The sequence below is a fragment of the Sinohyriopsis cumingii genome, chromosome 8 (assembly GCF_028554795.1).
Source record: "Sinohyriopsis cumingii isolate HCF-2022 chromosome 8, ASM2855479v2, whole genome shotgun sequence".
NCBI classification, from domain to species: Eukaryota; Metazoa; Mollusca; class Bivalvia; order Unionida; family Unionidae; genus Sinohyriopsis; species Sinohyriopsis cumingii.
The window spans coordinates 106,746,031-106,769,471 of record NC_142968.1 but is presented as its reverse complement, the minus strand read 5'-3'; the positions used below and the strand labels follow the sequence as shown (position 1 = coordinate 106,769,471).

Below are 23,441 nucleotides of genomic sequence, written 5' to 3'. Positions count from 1 at the left end.
CCTTCTTCATGTAAACCATCTTTCATGTTTAAATCGTAAGTGTGTCTTGTATTTATTTAATCAATACGAATAAAGATAAAAGTTCAAGTAATAAAATAAGTAAGGGGCCATCCGTTTAGTACGTACGCATAAATCTGGCAAAGCTTGACCCCTCCCCCAATCATATGCGTACTTTTTTACACTCCCCCCACCCTGCGTAAGTACGCTTGACGCACCCACCCCAATTCTTTAGAACGGCCTATATTTAATCCATGCAGAATTAATAGGATTAATAGTATTAACGTGTTTAATAAAATAGATAGTCCACCGAAGAAATAAGCTGCGTAACTCTAAACAGTTTGTCTAGTGTCCGCTAAACCGACTGAACCCAGTCGAACAGGTTACGTTTCAGACAAATTATTATCGAGATTTCACTCCACCCCACCCCTGTGTCCTATGCGTACGTACATTATCAGTAGCTCCCCCCCCCCCCCGCAAGTGTATGCATTTGGGTTACCCCCACCCCACCCCATTGCGTACGCACTAAGGGGACGTCCATTAATTATGTCAACAACTTTTAGGCAATTTTTTACTCCCCTCCCCCCCCCCCTTGTCAGCAACTGTCAAACTTTCAGTGACCCTCCTAATAAAATTGTACACCCCCCCCCACAAGCTAACAATATTTTATACGGCTGGCTTTTATGCTAAAAATATGCTAAAAATAGAATTATGGAAATTAAAAGGTCTACAAATAAATTTTAATACATTTTTTTTACTTGTTTAACTGATTTCAAATTAACTATAACACTTTGAATTCATGAAAAAAACGAGAGTTTATATTCTAGCTACTATCGTCTTCCCATAGGGAAGCCAAATGTTCCTCAATTGCTATAACGGGCATAGTGGCTGATTTTTGGTAAAAAAATAACATTGTTGACGTCAATTTATCTTGAACTCCCCCTCCCCCATGTCAACAATTGTCAAACTTCTTCAAACACCCTGCCCCCCATATTTTGTTGACATAATTAATGGAAGACCCCTAAATTGACGGACCCTAACTTAATAATTTGCAAGATTGTGATTACTCGTATGTATAGTATGTACGCTGTACTTTTTATATACCACTCGTTGTATAAAGTTTTCATTTAAAGGAAACTCGGCAAGCTTTGTTTTCTTTCAATAAAACATTTATACATCTCGTGGTATATCAATGATACAGTGTACATACTAATATATATATATATATATATATATATATATATATATATATATATATATATATATATATATATATATATATATATATATATATATATATAAAGAGAGAGAGAGAGAGAGAGAGAAATTGAAAAACCGATTAGTCGCCTCTAAAGATGCTTTTAGTGTACTATTGTATTTTGTGGGTTCTCCTATATAAATGATGCACATTTTTCTTGTTTTTTTTTTTATACTTTTGACTTAAAAACAGTAATGTCAGTATCCTTTGGTCCAGTGTTATTCGACTAATGTGTCGATTATATGCCATTTACTCTTCATTACATGCCCCCCCCCCCCGACTCGGAACAAAGCGCTTATTAGTTTTGCATTTATTACATATCCATTTTGTTTATTCACACATTTATTTTTCAACTGCTTTAATGTATACTTTCAAACATGAATTGGGCATTTTGAGTTTTATGAAAGACATTGTACAACCCTCTCAAAAATCCTTATGTACGTAATCGGGGATAGACCTTGATATACACTGTGCAGTAACGTCGTCGCTGTCTGCATTGCAGATATGGTGTTTTACTATTGAGCTTTGAAATTTTTTAAACGTATATCGTATGAGAATGGTTTTAAACTGCAGTAAGAGGGAAGCAGATTTTTTTTTCTTACTTCTCAAATGGAATCACCCAGGTTGTGGATAGGTTAGTGAAACATTTTCTTACACCCTGCTTACTCAATACACACACTCTACTGCCATGCTAATTTCAGGTCAAATTTCACATACTAACAGTAATTAAATGTATTCAGTTTTATACAGAATGCTTATTCATTTACAGTACTTTTAAACTCTCTATTTTTTTATTTTATTTTTTGTTGTCAATTAATACAAGAAAGTACTGATGCAATGAACTTAAAGTTGATACTGTAAGCGTATTATTTTAAGAAAAACGAAGATTCGGTCTCTTTGTAATATGCAGACTAGATTTTTAATATGCATTTGGATATTTCTTAACATGAAAATTCTAAACAAATCATTCACTTCCTGCACGTGTTCAGGGGTGCCAGCAGAATTATTCTTTAAGGGGGGAGAGGAGGCACAGATATAGTGGTCAGCTATCAAATTTTACGGATGTAGACCAAAACAGGTTCATATGTGGGGGGGGGAGTAGAGTGCCCATGCATGTGTCCCAATGATGCAAGACTCAATACCATTGCAACAAGAAGGTAATTCTTCTAAATTCGTGTCAGTCAAAACAGCTGTTGCTCTCTTTGATACGTCTACATTTATAATGTAAACGTTTGTCAGTTTGAGCCTCAGATTTACTAAACAAAATCGATTCCTCAGTAATATTGCGAGACAAATTGAAAGTTCATCCAATTAAACTTGTTCCTTAAAAATATTTTTTAAAAATGGCATTACGCAAACCATGGACTTTAAACTCTGAAGCTGAAATTGATTTTGGATAAGTTTGGTATTTTAGGCGATTTCGTTGTGAATGTCAGTTCTCTGATTCATCCCTGCTGCAGCTGGAAACGAGATCAACGGAAGCACGGTTCAGAAGTTTTTGTTGCTCGGTTTCTTACACCTTTTAGTTTAAATTCGTTGCGCACAGAATTCAGCATTTTGTGACAAATACTGTAGCCTAGCCTTAGTTCCTGTCCCTTAATTATCTGTGTATAGCTGTGGTGTAACTTAAAAGTATCTGACTCATGGTACAAACGATAGTGTCATCAAAGTAACAATAAAACAGGCATGCACCAATTTAAGTGTTTAATTAAAAAGGGGTAAAGTTTACTTGAACATTGGTTCTAACCATGCTTTCTTTTTTTGTCACGGTTTAAAAAATGTTCAGTACAAGATTCCACCTCTCTCTCTCGTTTGCTGTCACTTTGTAAGCCAGCTTCATCGGATAACTCATTGTCAAACATCATGTCCAAAATATTGTTGTCGACTTCGTCTAACGCTAATTTCTCGGCGGCAGATACCGTGAAATGCTCGTAGCTACTTACGATTCTCCCCAATTATCCTCAACGGCAATAGCGATAATTTTCACCCAATATGACTGAATTGATTAAATTGCAAACATGTGTTGACATTTTCTAACAATTTAAAATGTATTGCAATATACCATTCTGGATATTTTTATAAGTGGACTGTTATTGAAGATTTCAAGCTGTAAAAAGTAGTCCCAGGCTGGGTGTGCGATACGGAAATCGTACGTTACGATACGGAATCATATACTGAACGTCTGTCTCTAACGTCAGATCTGCCATGTACGATTAAATAGGTAGGTAAAACAGATTACTGTATATCTAAATCATAGCAAATGTTAATTGGAAATCATGTTTCAATGTTAAAGTAAATAGTGATAAATAATTTAAAACCAATTTGGTAAATAAAAGAGACAGATTTCAGGGCAGGTCCTAAAGGAGAAGTTAAACATAAAAATTAACCGACTTTAAGAGAACTTGTGGCTGCTGCAAACTTTTTTCAAAATAGTAATGAAAAATAAATCGTATGATGAAAACCGATCACTTATACAAATACGAGATAAAAATAACATGATACTGAAAATTTGGGATCGATTAAACAAAAGTTTGAATTCAACAAGCACTAAGACAACATCTCAAGCCAGATACCACATTGAAAATTTCATCTATTGGCTTTATGGTGATGGTCAAGATTCACTAGGTGTCAGTGAAGACCACCTTCATATTGGTCACGTTATTCCATGTTCATCGTTCTATCTGATTATGAACAAGAAAGGACACGTTTTTACTGGATAAACGTTAGAGGCATGATAGCAGGCAAAATCATATAAATAAATGTTGAGATGCCATCAAAGAAAGATAGAAGAAAAGAGCCTGAAACCGAATGAATCAAAATGGCCATCTTCTTCATTGATGAATCTGGAAGAAATATGCTACTCGATCATAGTGAAAACCAAAACATCTAGCCATGATTCAGAAATTTCAGCATCTGAAACACTGATAAAAATTTCATTAAGTATTCTTGATTTCTTTCTTGTCCATATTCTCAAGCTCTTTATCAGTTTAGTTTGTACAAGTTATCTCTTTATAACTCCATTTACAGTAACTATGTTTAATACCGGTTAGTACTCTTTAGTTTCTGTAGAAATAGGCCCACTGCTTTTCTTGCCTTTGATAAATCCCAGTTATTTTTCCTGCTGAACTCTGTACATGACGAAGGGACAGTCTGGCTGGTGTGCTTTGTACTTTTTTATTTTTTGGTGTTTAAATAACCAAAAGTCGGTTGAAAGTGACCAATAAATCAAATGAAAAGTATAGATGATGATGATGATGATGATGATGATGATGATGATGATGAAGAAAAAAGTGGTAGATCCTGAACTTTCACTCAATAATATTGTAAATATTGCTGTGATTACTCGGACCTTTTGATTCTGAGAAATAATAAATAATAATAAAATGAAATTAAATTGATGGAACTACTAGAAAATTCCCCTTGCAAAGAAGGTATATTATATATTTATACACAAAATCCACACGAAGATCCAGTGATGCAGATAAACTAAAGATTGCCCCAAATGGTGTTACAAAACATTTAGAAAATAATTCCATAGAGATTTTTGAAAGAATTAAATACTGAGGATTTAGCAAACAGTTTCTGCTTTTGTTACAACCAAAATACATATTCGTTTTAGCCAGTATCATTTGATGAATACGCCAGTGAGCTATCATCACTAGAGTCAGGGAATACAAATATTGATATGCAAAACAGACAGCAATGAGCCATTTCAACAACAGGTAAGGCAGGATGAGACAATATTTATTCACATAATGGAGAGAATATTATTCACGATACCAAAAGAAAATTATGTGGTTATGTAAATAATGAAAATGGGATGTGGGAGGTCGCGGGTTCGAACCCCCAGCCGAATCATACCAAAATCTTATAAAATAGGTTTTAGTGGCTGCCTCGCTTGGCACTCAGCATTAAGAGATTAGGTTGGCCTGGTGTCAGGATAATGTGACTGCGTTGGGGGGGGGGGGCATGATGCTACATTTCTGCGGCATGATGCCCCAGTGCTAGATATCACTATAAACTGCCACACTGCAGAACTTGTAGCTATTAGACTGAATAGTTGTTAAAGCTCCATTAAAAATCCAAATCATACAAACACCCACATACACACACAAAATACTGAAGTGCTGTCAAGCTAGAATAGAATCATTTAAATCTGATTTTAAAATGTATGAAAAATTAGACTGCAATTTTATCAAAGGCATCAGCAAAGAAAAAGAAAAAAAAAAAAAAAAAAACGTATTGCAAGAACAATGGAAAATGTGTTGTAAGTAAAAAATAAAAAGGTGCATTTAGTTGGACATCTAATACAGATGATGAGTTTTCTGAGAAAAAATGGAAAAATTAAATATAATAGTTAAAGAAAAATTACTATCAGTGAAATGCTGAAAAAAATGATAAAGAAAAGGGTGTGATAATGTGCACTTTTGGAAAAGATGACTACAATGTAACACGTTTATATCTGGGTCTTTGCCAGATATAAACAAGGTTAATCTACGATTGAAAATGTTTTCTTAATGAGCTAAATACAAACATTCACAGTAAATCAATCTATTAAAGCATACTCACAAAGATTTCAAACTACTTGAGGGTGTAAAATTTCATAAACTAAAGAAACCTGCACGATACAAAACTGCATGAACAGGTGTCAAAGGAAAAACATTGGTCCACACTCTGATGTCGATTAATATATGGTTATTATATGCTCAACTGCAGAAGACAATGTAGGTAATAACATTAACTTGACAAATTATTGAAGATAATCAGAATTAGGATGCATTGTTGGGAGATTTATTGCTAGATGAAGTTTATTATTAGTTTACAATTATGAAATATTAATAGCCACATAACTTTGATCTATAACAACAGACAATTATGTCCATATTTTTTAACTAACTTGAAAGCAAAACAAAAATTATCTTTGCTAAATCACCAATTACCAAATGAACGTCAAACAATTTTGCTTGTTTTGGCATTAGCTTCACATTTGCCTTTCAAATGGAGCAACTAGCAAAATTTGCAACACTCATAACTGAATGTGAGGTTTTTCTTCGAAAGAACCTCAATGCTGGTGAAAAAGCGGTTCTCAATTGTCTGCCTCTACCCCTCCATGACTCCTCAGCCTTTACCCCTCCATGACTTAAAAAAGTAAACAACAGTAGTTGTTGTAACTATCAGTACAACTGACTGTTTATTTTCATGGTTAATATTGTATTTTGATGTTTCAAAATTGCCACATATCATCTGAACATCAGGATAGCAAACTGCATCCACAGATCTGACAGATGGCTTATCACATTGTTGTCATTGCTTTCTACATTATTTTCACTCACTTTATCTTTATATATTTATCTTTTATACACTACACATTTACTTAAAACTGTCACTCGGTAACATAAAGATACTGTGATCATCAACATCAGTCATATTTCACTGTTTAAGCAGATTGTTTTGAAAGTTGTCATCATCAGATCTGTAACAGTGTTGTCATGAAATAAACAGCTCCATTATATTTATCATGATGTCTATTACTGCCAAAATAGATGTTATGCTTTTCTCCTCTTCACCATATATAGATTACTTCAAATTGCAAAATTTAGATATCACCTTGTAATACTTTCATCTGTCAAGCTTTTACTATTGTAAAAAAGAAGCATTTCCAGTATGTTTTTGTTTTACTATTAACTATTTTGTATGGCATGTTGACCTTAAGCCAGTTTTCACAATAAAGGATATCATCACGTTATCAAATTAGTTTTTATCTTTATCATATCTCCAGTCATGAAGAGAATAAACTGAAATTGTTGCAGATCATATTGTTGCATTTCAATGCCATTGTTGACTGGATTATGTTTCTTATCATCAGAGAATGGAATAATGACATCAAACATCAGTTTTCTAAACTAGGAATATATATATACACTGTATATTTGTTCTTATACACCTACTTGGACTGCTCCATTGGCTTAAGTAGTAAAAGTGTCTGTGCCGTTTGCAGGAGGTTGCGGGTTCGATCCCCGGCCAAGTCATACTGAAGACTTTTTAAAATGGTACTAACAGCTGTCTCGCTTGGCATTCAGCATTCAGAGGTCAGTGTTAGGACTGGTCAGCCTGGTGTCAGATAATGTGACTGGGTGGGACGTCATGCTACATGTCTGCAGCATGATTCCCCAATGCTAGACATCACTATAAACTGCCACACTGCAGGCATCGTAGCGATATGACTGAAAAATTGTTAAAGCTACATTAAAAATCCATACCACACACACACACACACACACACACACGTACACCTAGCTTTTGTATAACCAATCAAAATCTTTCATTTATTCCATGTGACTGTTGTAAGCTCTAAGACAATTACAACAACAAAAATAATATAATTAAGAAATGATACAACTATGAACAAAACAAAAGCATCATTATCTTCAACAGGTTAGAAGTGGTATATCATATTTTGCATCGACATCTTAATTTGATTCAATACTTTTGACAAATTATTCTCCTATATCTATAGTAACAGGGTCTTGTAAATGTGTGAGTCCCTGATTAAACACAGCAGTGATAAATTACATAACCCTTTGAGTTTACCAACTACGGAAAATAATGGTTGTTTTGAAATATAAAGAATGCATTATTATGTTTATAATAAGACTATCATCATACAGTGATATGTACATTATGGACTTTTTGGGGTTCTTTTGTCCATGATGTAAAGGAAAACTTATATTAGACTCATTGCCTTTAGTCTCATCCAATACAGGTTTTTTCAAATAACATAGATTTTTACTATATATGTAATGTGAAGATCATTGAATAATAATCCTTTATTAACAAAATAAGGGAACACTGTGATGTGTTACATGCCAGTATGATATAGTGCAATCTGCTGTTGCCATCCATACTGCCAATATGATAAACTGCAATCTGCTATTGCCATCCATACTGCCAGTATGATACACTGCAATCTGCTGTTGCCATACATACTGCCAGCATGATACACTGCAATCTGCTATTGTCATCCATACTGCCCAATCTCATACTGCATGAAGCTCCATATCTATTCACTGAAAAAAATCCTGTCTTCATGATTCAGCACATCTACATACCAGAAAATGTGCACTGATTCTGCTGCATCCATGTGGCACAAACACCATTCCCATGCTAAAGGATTCTAGTTGACTTTGTTTCATTTTATTTTAAACAAATGAGTTTCAGAATTAGATTAAACATGTTAAAATCTTTATCCAGAAAAAAATGCATAGTTGATGGTTGCTATAAACTTAAATTAAATTTTCAAAGAAGTTTAAATGACTGAATAAATCTTTGTGTTTTTCATTACCGTTATTGTGCTTAAAATCAAACAGGCATGCTTGTAGTCTGCTATAGGCATGCTTGTAATCTGTTACATTATTTGTATTTCTCATCTCTGAGGTGTAGTTTGAATGAACTATATGATTTTGAATGTAACCTCTTTTGATTTCTTCAGTGCTTTCATTTATTACCCTACTAGGACTTTGTCAACATTGGAGTCACCGTATCACATTTTTCACTTGCACCATTTTGTTATCAAGTGGTTATACTTTTGGATGTACTTTTTTCTCCCTCTGGTTTTGTTATCAGCAAAAATTCATATGATTTGCATGCGCTAATTCCCTTTCTTCTCTAATGCACTGTTTTGTCAACATTTCAAATTCTAGAAACTTATCTTAAACAAAACCAAAGAATATTCATGTTCAATAATAGTTAAATGTACTTTACTTAAATCATCTCTAGAAGAGAACTGTCATTTATTTCATTACATAATATTTTCAGCTGATTTCCTGCTTTAAATAATTCATGATATCCTTACATACAGATTACTATTTATTCTTTTGGTATTCAAAATCTGTTAAACTTTATATATGCTATCTTTTTTGTCATATACGCAGCACTGATTACTAACACATCTGAAAGTGAGTCAGTTCATTACAATTTTTTGGTTTAAACTTCAACTATGCACTAAATTTCTACTGGAAAAGGATGAGAATATTCATTCATATTGCTGGATTCTACTTTTATAGGAAATACTAAAATTTAATTTATTTTATGAAAATGTTAATATTTAATAAAACTGATGTGTTGCATCTCTACACCTAAAGTACTTGTACAAAGTTTCATACATTACATTAAACTGCTTGAGAATTATGATCATAACATAGGGACAAATACAGTGTATTCACTGATTTTTGTGGGGTACTAATTTTTGTGGCTTTCACAGTTGCTGTAAATAATGAAATTGAAGACCCAACAATAATCTTTCTTTGAGAGGAAAGGACCCCATCCCCAAATCACGAATTAAAGTACTGACAAAAACCACAAATATAAATTTGGAGAAAACTGATGATCAACTTAGGACAAGTACCAACAAAAAGATTTTCAAGAGGCCATGTTGGATACAGGACTGGCACCAGTTTTGTTTAGGATCAACTTGATATCATCTACATTGGTGGAAACCTTATGTCTACATGATCATCCACTTATAAGGAGTTGCGATAACAAGAGTGTCAAGATGATTGCCATGGTAGCCATATTGGATATCTGATCAGTATAATTTTCATTTCGGATCAATAAAACATCATAAGAAGTCTTTATTGAAAACCCCATATCAGATCAAGATGACCATCCATCCATCCTGGTGTAGTGATAATACAATTTCAGGAGGGCCACCCTGGCTGCCATACTGGGGGGTCTGATTGGCACCATTTTCATTTAGGACCAACAAAACATTTAAAGAAATCTTTTGGTGAAATCCTCCATGCTGATTCAAGAATCTGTCCATCCAGCAGAAGTAATAAGATTTTCAAGAGGGTCACCATGGCAACCATATCGAAGGTCAGATCAGCATCAGGCCCAACTGAACACTGTAAGAAGTCTTGTAGTGAAAATCCCATGCTGATATGACCATCCAACTAGACACTGTAAGAAGTCTTGTAGTGAAAATCCCATGTTGATATGACCATCCATTCAAAAGAAGTACAAATAACATGATTTTCAAGCTGGCGTGAAAAATGCAAAATGCAAACCTTAACTGAGATGTGATGGCAGAATGGAGAGACAAATGAGCCAAGGTGACGATGTGTGCCCCTACCACTGTCAATATCAGTTCTACACTATCTGAACTCAAAATTGTGCAATATACATTTAATTTCAAACTTAACATGGAATCCATTTTTTACAATATCACAAAGAATATGTTGTTTTAACTTTTTAACTTCAACAATCTTCTGGAAGCAGGTTTTACTCTTCAACATATTTTATAATACTTCTTTATGCATTTTGTTTGTTTGTCTTTCTGCCATCAGCAAACGTCTTTCAGATTATCTATCAATCCATGTTGTTGAACTGCAACATTCAGGAATTAATAATTTCTACTTTCATCTTTTTTCTATCCAAGATAATTTACAAGTAGCCCTGTAATCTAAACTCTTCTCTTTTTCTCTGCCTGTGCTTTTCTATGTTGTCCTTTATGCTGTTCCTTCCATCTTCTATTTCTCAACACATCAGCACTCTGGCCTTGACCTCTGGCATTGCCCTTGACTTCATAAACTTTGCCAGGATTTTTTCTATTGGCCCGAGCCTGTGCCCTCTCTGCTGCTCGTTCCCTAATTTTGGCAGGATCTTCAACAAACTTGTCTCTTGAAGATCTGGTTTCCTCCTCCTCCTCTTCCTCCTCTTCACCATCTTCTCCCTTATGAAATGTAAAATGTACAGCTTTAAACACAAAGTAGGCATGACAAAAATCACAATAAAAACTGTAATCTACAAAATTTATACTACTAAATAAAAGAATTTATAACCAATTGTGAAATGATGTTTATGGAATCCATTTTTATGTTTTTGCCAGATATGAGTTTGGTTGGTACTTAATTTCACAGATAGAACAATGGATCAGATTGTTTCTACAGGAGGATCACTGTTAGTCTTCAAATTCAGGGATTGAACAAACAGTGGATACTATTGTTTCCAAGGTGGATAACTGGTACTGATAGTTTAGTCTTCAAATGCATAGTTAGTAGCATGACTAAATTCACAAAAACTGAATCACCATGAAAAATAACTCACAGTATTCCAGAAAACTATAAGCTCAAGAACTACAGAGGGATAATCCATTGAGGATTTTTCCATAAAAAATACAAAGGACCTATGGAAAGTTCTTTAAAATTTAAGTAGCAAACCGAAAATGCAAATTTTTTAAAAATAATTTTCATCTGAACTCAGATTAACCGATTAACTTGGAAGAGATTTATTTTCACTGCCTTCCCTGAAAACCACTGGATTTGAAAAGGAACAGCCTCAGTAAGAACCACTTCAGATCCCTGATATTCACTTGTTGAAACATGATTTTGCTTCCATGTGGGAAAAATTGATAGACTGTATTTAACACAGGCTGATCTTGTCAAATAAATGTCTCAAATGCAAATGTTTGTTTTCAAAAGGACTCCACTGTATATTTCCAGAAAATCAGGAAGCAGGATTGTAGTGTGCAAAAATTATTCTTGCAAGTGATAATGTTAAGAAGGAATTACCTGAGACTGAAATTTGTCTTTGGAACTGTCTCGGTCGGTCTGTGGTGGGCCACCTAACACTCTTGGGATTGTAAAAGGCCTGAAAAAAGACACAAAAATACCAACAACAGCATGAATACATATAATACACATGGTTTACATTAAAACTGAATACCAAAAATGTAGTGATCGTTGGTTTTCACTTCTGATTGAACCTAATGAATCTAGACAAGAAATGATATTTGTATTACAATACCTAATCTAAGGAACAAAAACACAGTCTTAGAGTAAAATATTTCTGATAAAAACATGTCTGTTCAGCAAAGTAATTATTTTAATTTATTTTGATGTGTGAGTAGAGACAAAGATATATTATCTTTTACAATTTCTGACATACATGTTTTGCCCAAAGATTGTGAATGGAATTGAATCACTGCTCTACTGATTTTTGTTGGCTTCTAACAGAAACCAAAAAATTAATTAATACTCACCTTCTAGTTGTCAGCTCATCAGCCGAGTCTGCATCATCAGCCCCAACATTATTGGTATCATATGTATCATCATATTCGTCCTCATACAAGTCTTGGCCTTGGACATCACCCCACTCTTCAACCACATACCCATACGCCTCACTAATCTTGGCCTTGACATTGGACAAGTCTCCCTGGTCATCCAGACTCACCTTGTCTGATTTGCCTCTGTACAACATATTTATGGATCAGTCATAGTTTGTGCAGTTCAATGCGGTTTTGATTTGGAAGGTTAGTTAGTGTTAAGGCAATTGTAGTAAAGTACCATGACCAAGAACACGATGCAGTAGCCAAACTGGGCAGATCCAATGATTGGATTCGAACCTACACCCTTTCAGTCAGGTGCCCAGCATCCTAATCAATGATCCAACATGGCTCCATTGCTAATTTAAACACATAGGAAATATTTACAAGAACAGAAAGAAACCAAAAATTATGCTCAACTAGCATACAAAATTTCAAAATGTTCTGAAGCTGCACATTCAAATTCTGATATTGTAGATTACTGTTGCTTTGCCAGAGTTTTCACCTTATGACCTTTGTGCACTGTTTCAACTTAGTGCAGCTAATGATTTTTTATGATTTATTTATTATCATGTTACATTTAAAACAAAATTGATGTTTTATTTTGCAGAAATGTGACAGATCCTAAACACAGTACAATTAAACTGCTATGAAAATAACCCACTATAAAGTATAGCAAACTGTACATTCTAATTAAGCAAATTGTACATTTTAATTAGGCAAACTGTACATTCTAATTAAACAAATTGTACATTCTAATTAAGATGGAGCTACTCTGAGTGTGTACGAACTGAAGCCAGAAGCTTTACTCTAAGTGTATTTGTTTCAGCATACTACAAAATTGGAGAAAGAAAGAAAAAAAATTTAATACATAAAATATGTTTCTTGAATAATTCTTATTGATCACATTAAGTCCTTCCTCCACTACTTGCACATATCTACCCTTTCCAAGTGAAAAAAGATGTTAATGATAACTTTGCAAAAATATTGTCTATTGATGGAAGTCAGAGAGTGAACTTCCATTGGATACAGGGACTGGTGATAAAGTTGTTCAATTATCTGTTAGTTCTGGAATGGGAAAGCTTGCTCTTCCAGTAATGTAACTGCAGAGAGGACTCAGGAGGGAATGCCCATATAATGATCTGGTAAGTAGTATTAAAAAAACCCACAAGTTTCATGTCAAAAAATTATTTTTTCTTCAAATATATTATTTTATTATAATAAATTAGGAGAAAGGGTAACAGATGGGAGTTACACACCCTTAAGTTGGCCTTGGCTCCAGTCTCCTAACATAAAAACGGCTACAATTCATGCACAGACACTGATCAATGAATTTTAACATTTAAAAAAATTCATTTCTGCAAGTCTGTTGGAAATTGAGCAACCCATGTCATTATAAAGAGACCAGGGAAAAAAGAATTTAAAGTTGCAGATATATGCCCTGCAAGGTTAAATTGAACCTTTTGAAATGAAACATCTCTCTTACAGAAGCTGAACAATATCTTATTAGATTTTTTTTCCTTGGCCTGAATGTTGGTCAGACAGCAGCTTTGCTTGAATGCTAGACTGGTAGCAACTGCCCTGACCTCTTCAGTCTAAATGCAGTTGAAATTTCTAGGCCTGTGAATACATATGCTATCATAACATAAGCAGAAGCAGTAAGTGACAAACGACAGGATTGTGGTCCAATCCTTTTATCATCCAGGAGACAACTTCTGCCTGACTATTGTTCTGGGAAGCAAAAATGTTTCAGTGCAAAAGATGAGCCAAAAGCTTAGGAGGTTTGCATTTGCAAGGTAGTGGAAGGACACCAAACAGATCATGATCAGTATCAGTAAAAAAAATCCTTGATTGTTTTTTTAACATTTTTTATTTTGTGTTAAAGTAAATTTAAATGACATATAATATATACTCGCAAGTCCAACTGCAAAAAATACAGACACAGATCTACCATAACATAATGTGCCAGCAAATCAGGGTCAATAATTACTCTGAACAAACTGAATAGAGCCAGATCTGCTGATGCTAGTGGTTAGAGTGTCTGCCTTGGATGCAGGAGGTTGTGGGTTTGAACCTCACTAGGCACTCAGCATTAAGAGGTTAGGATTGGTCGGTCAGGATACTGTGACTGGGTAAGAAATCATGGTACATGTCTGCGGCATGATGCCCCAGTGCTAGACATGACTAAAAACTGCCACAATGCAGACATCATAGCGATATGACTGAATTTTTTTTAAAGTTATGTTAAAATATCCAAATCACAAACAAAAATTACACAGTTCAAGTTCTTGGTCAAAACAGTTTCAAGAATATCTGATCCTAATTTCCTCAACATAACTTAAGCCCAAACTTACAGCTAGTATAGGGGCCCCAAGTGGTCTAAAGTGCTCTCCATTACAGATCACTGCCATCTCAACTGTCTGCACGGGTTCGAGTCTAGGATTCGGCCAATGTGGGTATGTGAGAAAGCTTGCCAGTAGCTTCTCGTGGGTTGGTGGATCTTCCTGGGGTTTTCCTGGGTTCTTCCTCCACCATTAATACTGGCCACCATGCATAGCCTTTCATGTGTTGAAAAATTGCGTTATAGCTAGGATATATCTTCAACTCATCTCAAATCCCAAGATAATGTAGAAACCTCATGCATCTGTGTCAATTTAAATTTGTAATGAATGAAAGGAATCTTGAAGATGTGTTATGCAAAACCTGTTTATACGACACCTTATCTGTCCTTCATGATGGTGGTCAGAATACCAAATTCACCAGAATTAACGAATTTTGCTTAAAATCTTAACATGTACAAAAAACTCACTTCTTTCCCTTCCTAATCTTGTCCAGACTGACATCGTCTCGATGAAAGACATCAAACTCATCATAATCGAAGACATTCCTTCTCTCTGACACAACTGTTTTAGGTGGAGGTGTTTTCGCTATCCTGTAAACAGAATATATTATATTGTGTATAATCATCGTTTAACTCCATAGACTGTTTGACATGTATAGCTGGTAGGAAACACCCCTGAGATCAATTAGAAAACCCTTTAATATATGATTAAAATTGATATCCAACACAATGTAGATCTCACCAGTGTATCCCCCTGGGGGTAAAACTGAGGGTTAAAACAAAACCTTGGTGTCAGAACTGAGGGTCAAATAAAAAATGTGGGGGTCAAAAATGTACTGACAAATGTTCTGATTCATATTTTTTTTAGCTTGAAAAAGGATAATGCAACTTGTGCAGCATACTCTCTCTCAACATACAAATAAACCAACATGCACAATTAACAAACAAATGCATTGTCCATTCAAAGAATAATTTAATTAGTTCATTTGTCTTTTAAAGTCGTACTTTTAACAGTCTCTTCATAATCTTTTTGAAGCAATATTATAGACCAACACATTACATACAAGCCAATACAAAAAGCCTAATAAATCTTTTGTAACCAGATGGCAGTTAATTTACTGCCTGTCATAAAATGTGTACTATCATCAGTTTCATTGTACTTCGTCCTAGAACAAATTTATCCAAACCTCAAGAAGGCTAATGATTTATCTTGTTTCTAATAAATTACACTTGAACTTTAACATCTCTATTTTATTGCAGCAAAGTTAAAAACCAACAAAATCTGCACTGACCCCCTGACTTTGTAATCCAAATAAATGCATTTTTCTCGGCAAGTTTACTGATTTTCTTGTTGTGAAAGAATGTCTTAGGTTATAGTGTGTTCTCCAGATATCTTGTGGCGAATGAAGGCAGATTTTTTAAAAATTCTTAAATCCTGTCACGAAAGGATTATTCACTTTTGCAGTCCTCGCAGTGATGCGATCATAAGTCACACCGATAATCCTAATGGATGTGCCGTATTCCAGTCAAGGGAATTATTTTCTCCATTTTTCATGAAAGTTAGATTCACAGTTACTCTTTTGTGTTCTGCTTCTTTCACTTCTTTGCTAATGATTCTTAGTGCACGATGTTTTAATCTGAAGGTCACTTGCTAGTGCAACAAGCATTGAGGTTAAACATATGGATGACATTTTGCTGAGCTTGGCAAAAATCATGCGAGAGCCCGTGAAAGATGGGGAAGCTATTCCATCATAAGATTGCCTGTGCTAGTCTGGTTCCTTATTTCGTATGTGCCCTGCATTGCACTCTGCTTTACGTATAGAGGAACGCAATGCAGGCAGTAAACAAAGCGGGGAACCAGTCAATACATATGCTGGAAGTATACACGATGCCACCCTTGTCCAATGCATTGGATATTAAATAAATCCTGATCGCTTTATGCAAATCCTCTGCATCACAAAAACACACGGCAAAAAAATGTGTGCATCAATTCTGTCCAGCATGCGTCCCTGACGCACAAATGTGCGTAAAAGGAAACACTGTCTTAAAGACAACGACAAAGATTCATGTTCTAGTGACCGATAAAATTTGTAGACCACATATTTTGGCAGCCCATTTGATAAACCTTGCAGTTAGTGTAATGGAGAGTAATCATTAGTAATAACATGTTCTAAATGCCAACCCTTACTTTCAGCAGTAGGAATGACCTAATTTGATTTATGAAGAAACATGTCTGCAGAATATGAAACTATCTAGTTACCAACTACAACAAAATATGCAAAAATCCAAGGTTTGCTTGGTTTTTACTGATTATGTTCAGAACATAGTGTAAACTGTAATATTTCAGTGTCACTAGAGTTTCAACAAATTGTAAACACAGTTTATAAAATGATAATGACTTTCACAGGGAAAATATACAAACTAAATAAATATACTGTTCATAATGTAAAATAAGTTTTTCCAAATATGCAAAAATTTGTGATTTACAATTAAAAGAATCTTACCTGGGCAGTGTTCTCTCTATATCCTGGAGGGAGGGAAGAATCTTACCTGGGCAGTGTTCTCTCTATATCCTGGAGAGAGGGAAGAATCTTATCTGGGCAGTGTTCTCTCTATATCCTGGAGAGAGGGAAGAATTTTACCTGGGCAGTGTTCTCTCTATATCCTGGAGAAAGCGAAGAATCTTACCTGGGGGCAGTGTTCTCTCTATATCCTGGAGAGAGGGAAGAATCTTATCTGGGCAGTGTTCTCTCTATATCCTGGAGAGAGGGAAGAATCTTACCTGGGCAGTGTTCTCTCTATATCCTGGAGAGAGGGAAGAATCTTGTCTTCCAACAGTTCATGAATCACCTTCTCTACATCATAGTTGTATTCCTCCAAGCACAACTGTGCCGATAAAAAAATAACATCAGCTCGATAGCAAAATTATAAAGATATTTGTTTTCAAAAAATGTTAGAAGTTTTTTTCTGAGAAAGTTAACAAATTTTCGAGTGATACTAAAATAAAGAATTTGTTACAATTTCTGTCAGAAATCTAAAACCTCCAACATCAACACTTTGTATGAAATCTAAAACCTCTGACATTAACACTTTGTATGAAATCTAAAACCTCCAATATTGACATTTGTATAAAACCATAATACATTCAAACATTACCATTTTATATGATACCTAATACCTCCAACATTAACACTTTGTATGAAATCTAAAACCTCCAACATTAACACTTTGTATGATACCTGATAGCTCCAACATCAACACTTTGTATGAAATCTAATACCTCCAACATCAATACTTTGTATGAAATCTAAAACCTCTGACATTAACACTTTGTATGAAATCTAAAACCTCCAATATTGACATTTGTATAAAACCATAATACATTCAAACATTACCATTTTATATGATACCTAAAACCTCCAACATTAACACTTTGTATGATACCTAATATCTCCAACATCAACACTTTGTATCAAATCTAAAACCTCCAACAGTAACACTTTGTATGATACCTAATACCTCCAACACCAACACTTTGTATGAAATCTAAAACCTCTGACATTAACACTTTGTATGAAATCTAAAACCTCCAATATTGACATTTGTATAAAACCATAATACATTCAAACATTACCATTTTATATGATACCTAATACCTCCAACATCAACATTTTGTATGAAACCTAACACCTCCAATATGGACACTTGCATACAACCATAATACATTCAAACATTACTGTTTTATATGATACCTAATACCTCCAACATTAACACTTTGTATGAAATCTAAAACCTCCAGCATTAACACTTTGTATGATACCTAATACCTCCAACATCAATACTTTGTATGAAATCTAAAACCATCAAAATTAACACTTTGTATGAAATCTAAAACCTAAATTATTGATACTTGTATAAAACCATAATACATTCAAACATTACCATTTTATATGATACCTAATACCTCCAACATTAACACTTTGTATGAAATCTAAAACCTCCAACATTAACACTTTGTATGATACCTAATATCTCCAACATCAACACTTTGTATCAAATCTAAAACCTCCAACAGTAACACTTTGTATGATACCTAATACCTCCAACACCAACAATTTGTATGAAACCTAAAACCTCCAACATTAACACTTTGTATGAAATCTAAAACCTCCAACAATAACACTTTGTATGATACCTAATACCTCCAACATCAACACTTTGTATGAAATCTAATACCTCCAACATCAACACTTTGTATGAAATCTGAAACCTCCAACATCAACACTTTGTATGAAATCTAATACCTCCAACATTAACACTCAAGTGTTAGATACTATATTTGAACAACATAGGAAAATGGTTCAGAATCTACTGTATTGCATGTATTTTTGTACCCTTTAATTTTTCATACAAAAGCCAGTTATCAACCTAACAATTATTTAAATGTATCATATTTTTTGTACATATCTTATTGTATTTTTCAAATAATCCTTTAAATTATCAGACATAACATTCTACAAAGAAAGATTTACATTTGCAAAACGGACTGAAGATACTGTATAGCTATTGTGTTTTTACAAAAATTAATAATGAATTGTTGCTGATAAAATACAATGATTCATGCATAAGCTCTCATACTGTCATTATAATATCTGCTGGTGTTATTAACAAATGGACAATGGCCTTCACAGAACATAATTGACAGGTTTTCATTTTCCGAAAGAGAACCTCATTTCCCTATTGGCAGCCTCAATGATTTGACCTCTTCTGTCACATCTTGCCCTCTATCTGGTTTCAACTGGAATAACCAAAGCTCTAAGCATATTTAATTAGCATGTAAATAACACTGCATAGCCTTGTGGTTATCGTAACATTGTATATCGTAATTAAAACAAAAATGAATTTTTGATTTAGAGATGTTTATTGATAACATAATATACTGTGTCCTAATACATGAGGATTATCATAACTGTCAGGTAACTGGAAATAGTCTTTCTTCTCTTGTAAAAGCTAAATTACAAACTGCTCTGAATAACTACAGTCTTGTACACTGACAAAATCTCTATCTCTCTCTCTCTCTCTCTCACACACACACACACACACACACACACACACACACCCATTAACTAAAACGTGTTTTTAAGTTCCGAATATTTTTTATTGTAATTTGAAATGAGGTTGTTGCTGTAAGAATACAAGCTTCACTTAGTTTGTTGACAACTTGGACTGATATCATTGTGTAGACCTACAAGTAGGTTTCCATTTTTTCTTCTTCTGATAGTGGACAGAAAAAAAAAAAATGCGGAGACCTACTTGTTGGTCTAATCATTGCATACAGTTTACCAATAAATGATACCCATAACTAATACATGTTCAAACCATCTTAATCATTTTGCCAACATTACACAACATAAGAGCTACATATGCTCTAAATGCAGACAAGCTTGCACACTAAGACATAATCCTCTTTCTCTCTCAAAAAAAAAATCTTTTTAAGTTCTTTTATTTTTATTGTAATTGGATTCGTTAGTTGAAAGCAGAATGAGACATAAAATATACGTTTATTTTGCATGTTTGTACTGTTGGGTTGTTGAGTAGGGTGTGTTCTGTAGAACTTGTTTGGGTATGATCCCCTTATTCTTCATACATGGTCAGTTCCACAAAATGATAATTATTTATTTTACATATAATTATTTGTACATTGAAATTAATAATAAATTGTCTGTGTACGAAAAATTACATGAAATACAGTAATTCATCTCCATGTACCAGCAACTACAAATAATTTGTTATCTGGAGGCTCTGACTGAATATACAGCAAAAGTTAATAACTGTTTATTTGACTTGATCAAAACATATATCAAAGTCACAAAATGCTTTATACAATTATGGAATATCCATAATTTGATTTCTCAATTAATTATAGGTAATTTTAATTTTAATCAGGAAAGACATGAGTTTTTACATTTTCATTTTAGCTATTTAATTCATATTGGTGTATGTACTATTTTCCAGATTCTACAGTGTTCATTAATTGATTATAAATGTATTAATGTATTAATCGCTCTCTCTCTCTCTCTCTCTCAAATATCTTGCCTGAATTGTGTATCTTTTCTTACAATTCTTACTGCAACTATCCATGTAAATTTCATATTGATGGTATAATCAGGCTTTTTCTAAGTTGTGAGAACTTGTAACCTGACCCCATTTATAAACAATTATGGCAATAAAATATGCTTCAACCAACATTCTGTATGAAACCTAATACCTCAAAAATCAAAACTTACGCATAAAATCTAATAACTAAAACATTAACACTTTGTATGAATCCTAATACCTCCAACATCAAAATTTATATAAGAAACCTAGTACCTAAAACATTAACACTTTGTATGAATCCTAATACCTCCAACATCAACATTTATATAAGAAACCTAATACCTAAAAGATTAATACTTTGAATGAGATCTAATAACTCCAACACTGACACTCAGGTATGAAACCTAATACCGCCAACATGAAAACTTTGCATGAAACTTATTGCTGCCAACAATGACACATATGAAACCTAATACCTCAACACTGACACACATGAAACCTAATACCTCCAACAATGACACGTATAACACCAATTACCTCAATACTGACACATGAAACCTAATACCTCCAAAACTGATACTTATGTATCAAACTGATTACCTCCAACACTGACACTGTGTGATGCAATGTGATTTTGGATTCTTAACTTAGCTTTAACAATTTTTCAGTCATATCGCTATGATGTCTGCAATGTGGCAGTTTATAGTCATGTCTAGCACTGGGGCATCATGCTACAGACATGTAGCATGATGTCCCACCCAGTCACATTATCCTGACACCAGGCCAACCAGTCCTAACACTAACCTCTTAATGCTGAGTGCCAAGCGAGGCAGCTGTTAGTACCATTTTTGTAAGTCTTTGGTATGACTCGGCCGGGGATCAAACTCACGACCTCCCGCATCCGAGGCAGACGCTCTAATCACTAGGCCACCGGATTGGTCTGACACTGTGTGAAACAATACCTCTAACATTGATCTTTTATATGACAACCAAGTGTAACAGTACACACACACACACACACACACACACACTTTGTATGCATGCCAGGTACTTGACTTATTTCACAAAATATTTAAGATAATTAACTTATTTATGAATAGCTTAATAAAGCATATTTCTTTTTTCTGTCATAGTCACCTTGACCCCAAAATCAACAGGCTTTTTTCTTTACACTGAGTACAAGCCATCCACAAGGTTTGGTCAAGGAATGTAATGTAGAACCAATGACATTATGTTGAACCTTTCTTATTCTTTCAGTCAAGGTGACCCTGACCTTTGCTCACCAAATCAATAGAATTTTCCCTTACTGTCAAATGCAAGCCATACTCAAAGTTTGTTAACTGAAGTTGGTCTTGAACTCAAGTTTTTGTGAAGAAAACATTTTTCTTGTTCGCTTCCCTGGCCTATAGATAAAAAAAATCATTACACTTCTTTATTATCCAAAGTGCAAACCACAATATTTGCTAACTTTTGATGGTGGAGAATCAGAGACACTTTTCAGAAACCCATTTCTTTTTAAAAACTGACCTTGATATTTAACTTTATAACTCTGAAATCAACAGGGTCCTTCTTTACTCCCATTGCAAGACATTCACAAGTCTGGCAACTGTAGATGGTGGATGACTGGAGTTATTGTGTAGAAACAGAATTGGTAATAAATAGATAGACATCATTAAAATATAATGATGGTTGTCATATTAACAGTGGTAGATTTAAAACATATTGTGAGTTGTAAATCTGACCAATTCCTGCAAGATTAGAAAATGTAAATGTGATGTTACTGTACAGAAGCCCTTGAAATATAGCTTCCATAATTATGGATAAGTTGATTAGATCCTAGTGACAGAATGCTACACAACTGTAGGTTATGCTCATAGTGACAGAATACTGCACAACTTTAGGTTATGCTCTTAGTGACAGAATACTGTAAAACTGTAGGTCATGCTCTTAGTGACATAATACTGCACATTTGTACGTTATGCTCATAGTGACAGAATACTGCACATCTGTAGGTCATGCTCTTAGTGACAGAATACTGTAAAACTGTAGGTCATGCTCTTAGTGACATAATACTGCACATTTGTAGGTTAAGGCTCATAGCGACAGAATACTGCACAACTGTAGGTCATGCTCTTAGTGACAGAATACTGCACATTTATAGGTCATGCCCTTAGTGACAGAATACTGTAAAACTGTAGGTCATGCTCTTAGTGACATAATACTGCACATTTGTAGGTTAAGGCTCATAGCGACAGAATACTGCACAACTGTAGGTCATGCTCTTAGTGACAGAATACTGTACATTTATAGGTCATGCTCTTAGTGACAGAATACTGCACAACTGTAGGTCATGCTCTTAGTGACAGAATACTGCACATCTGTAGGTCATGCTCTTAGTGACAGAATACTGCACATCTGTAGGTTATGCTCTTAGTGACAGAATAATGTACATTGGTAGGTCATGCTCATAGTGACAGAATACTCCACAACTGTAGGTCATGCTCTTAGTGACAGAATACTGCACAACTGTAGGTCATGCTCTTAGTGACACAATAATGTACATTTATAGGTCATGCTCTTAGTAACAGAATACTGCACAACTGTAGGTCATGCTCTTAGTGACAAAATACTGTACATTTATACGT

The 23,441-nt window shown here is 34.4% G+C and overlaps 1 protein-coding gene across 1 annotated transcript in view; it reads right to left on the bottom strand.

Annotated features, from left to right (window-relative positions):
- Window positions 1–10,423: 10,423 nt before the first annotated feature.
- The window catches only part of LOC149794320 (activating signal cointegrator 1 complex subunit 2-like), a 72,659-nt gene continuing 59,641 nt past the window's right edge, over window positions 10,424–23,441 (bottom strand). The window contains exons 13-17 of the mRNA XM_089968480.1: window positions 17,480–17,583; window positions 15,166–15,288; window positions 12,294–12,500; window positions 11,824–11,902; window positions 10,424–10,985 (exon numbers count right to left, since the gene is read on the bottom strand). Coding sequence (XP_089824606.1) covers window positions 10,716–10,985; window positions 11,824–11,902; window positions 12,294–12,500; window positions 15,166–15,288; window positions 17,480–17,583 — 783 coding nt within the window. The 3' untranslated portion in view covers window positions 10,424–10,715. The remainder of the gene's footprint in view (window positions 10,986–11,823; window positions 11,903–12,293; window positions 12,501–15,165; window positions 15,289–17,479; window positions 17,584–23,441) is intronic.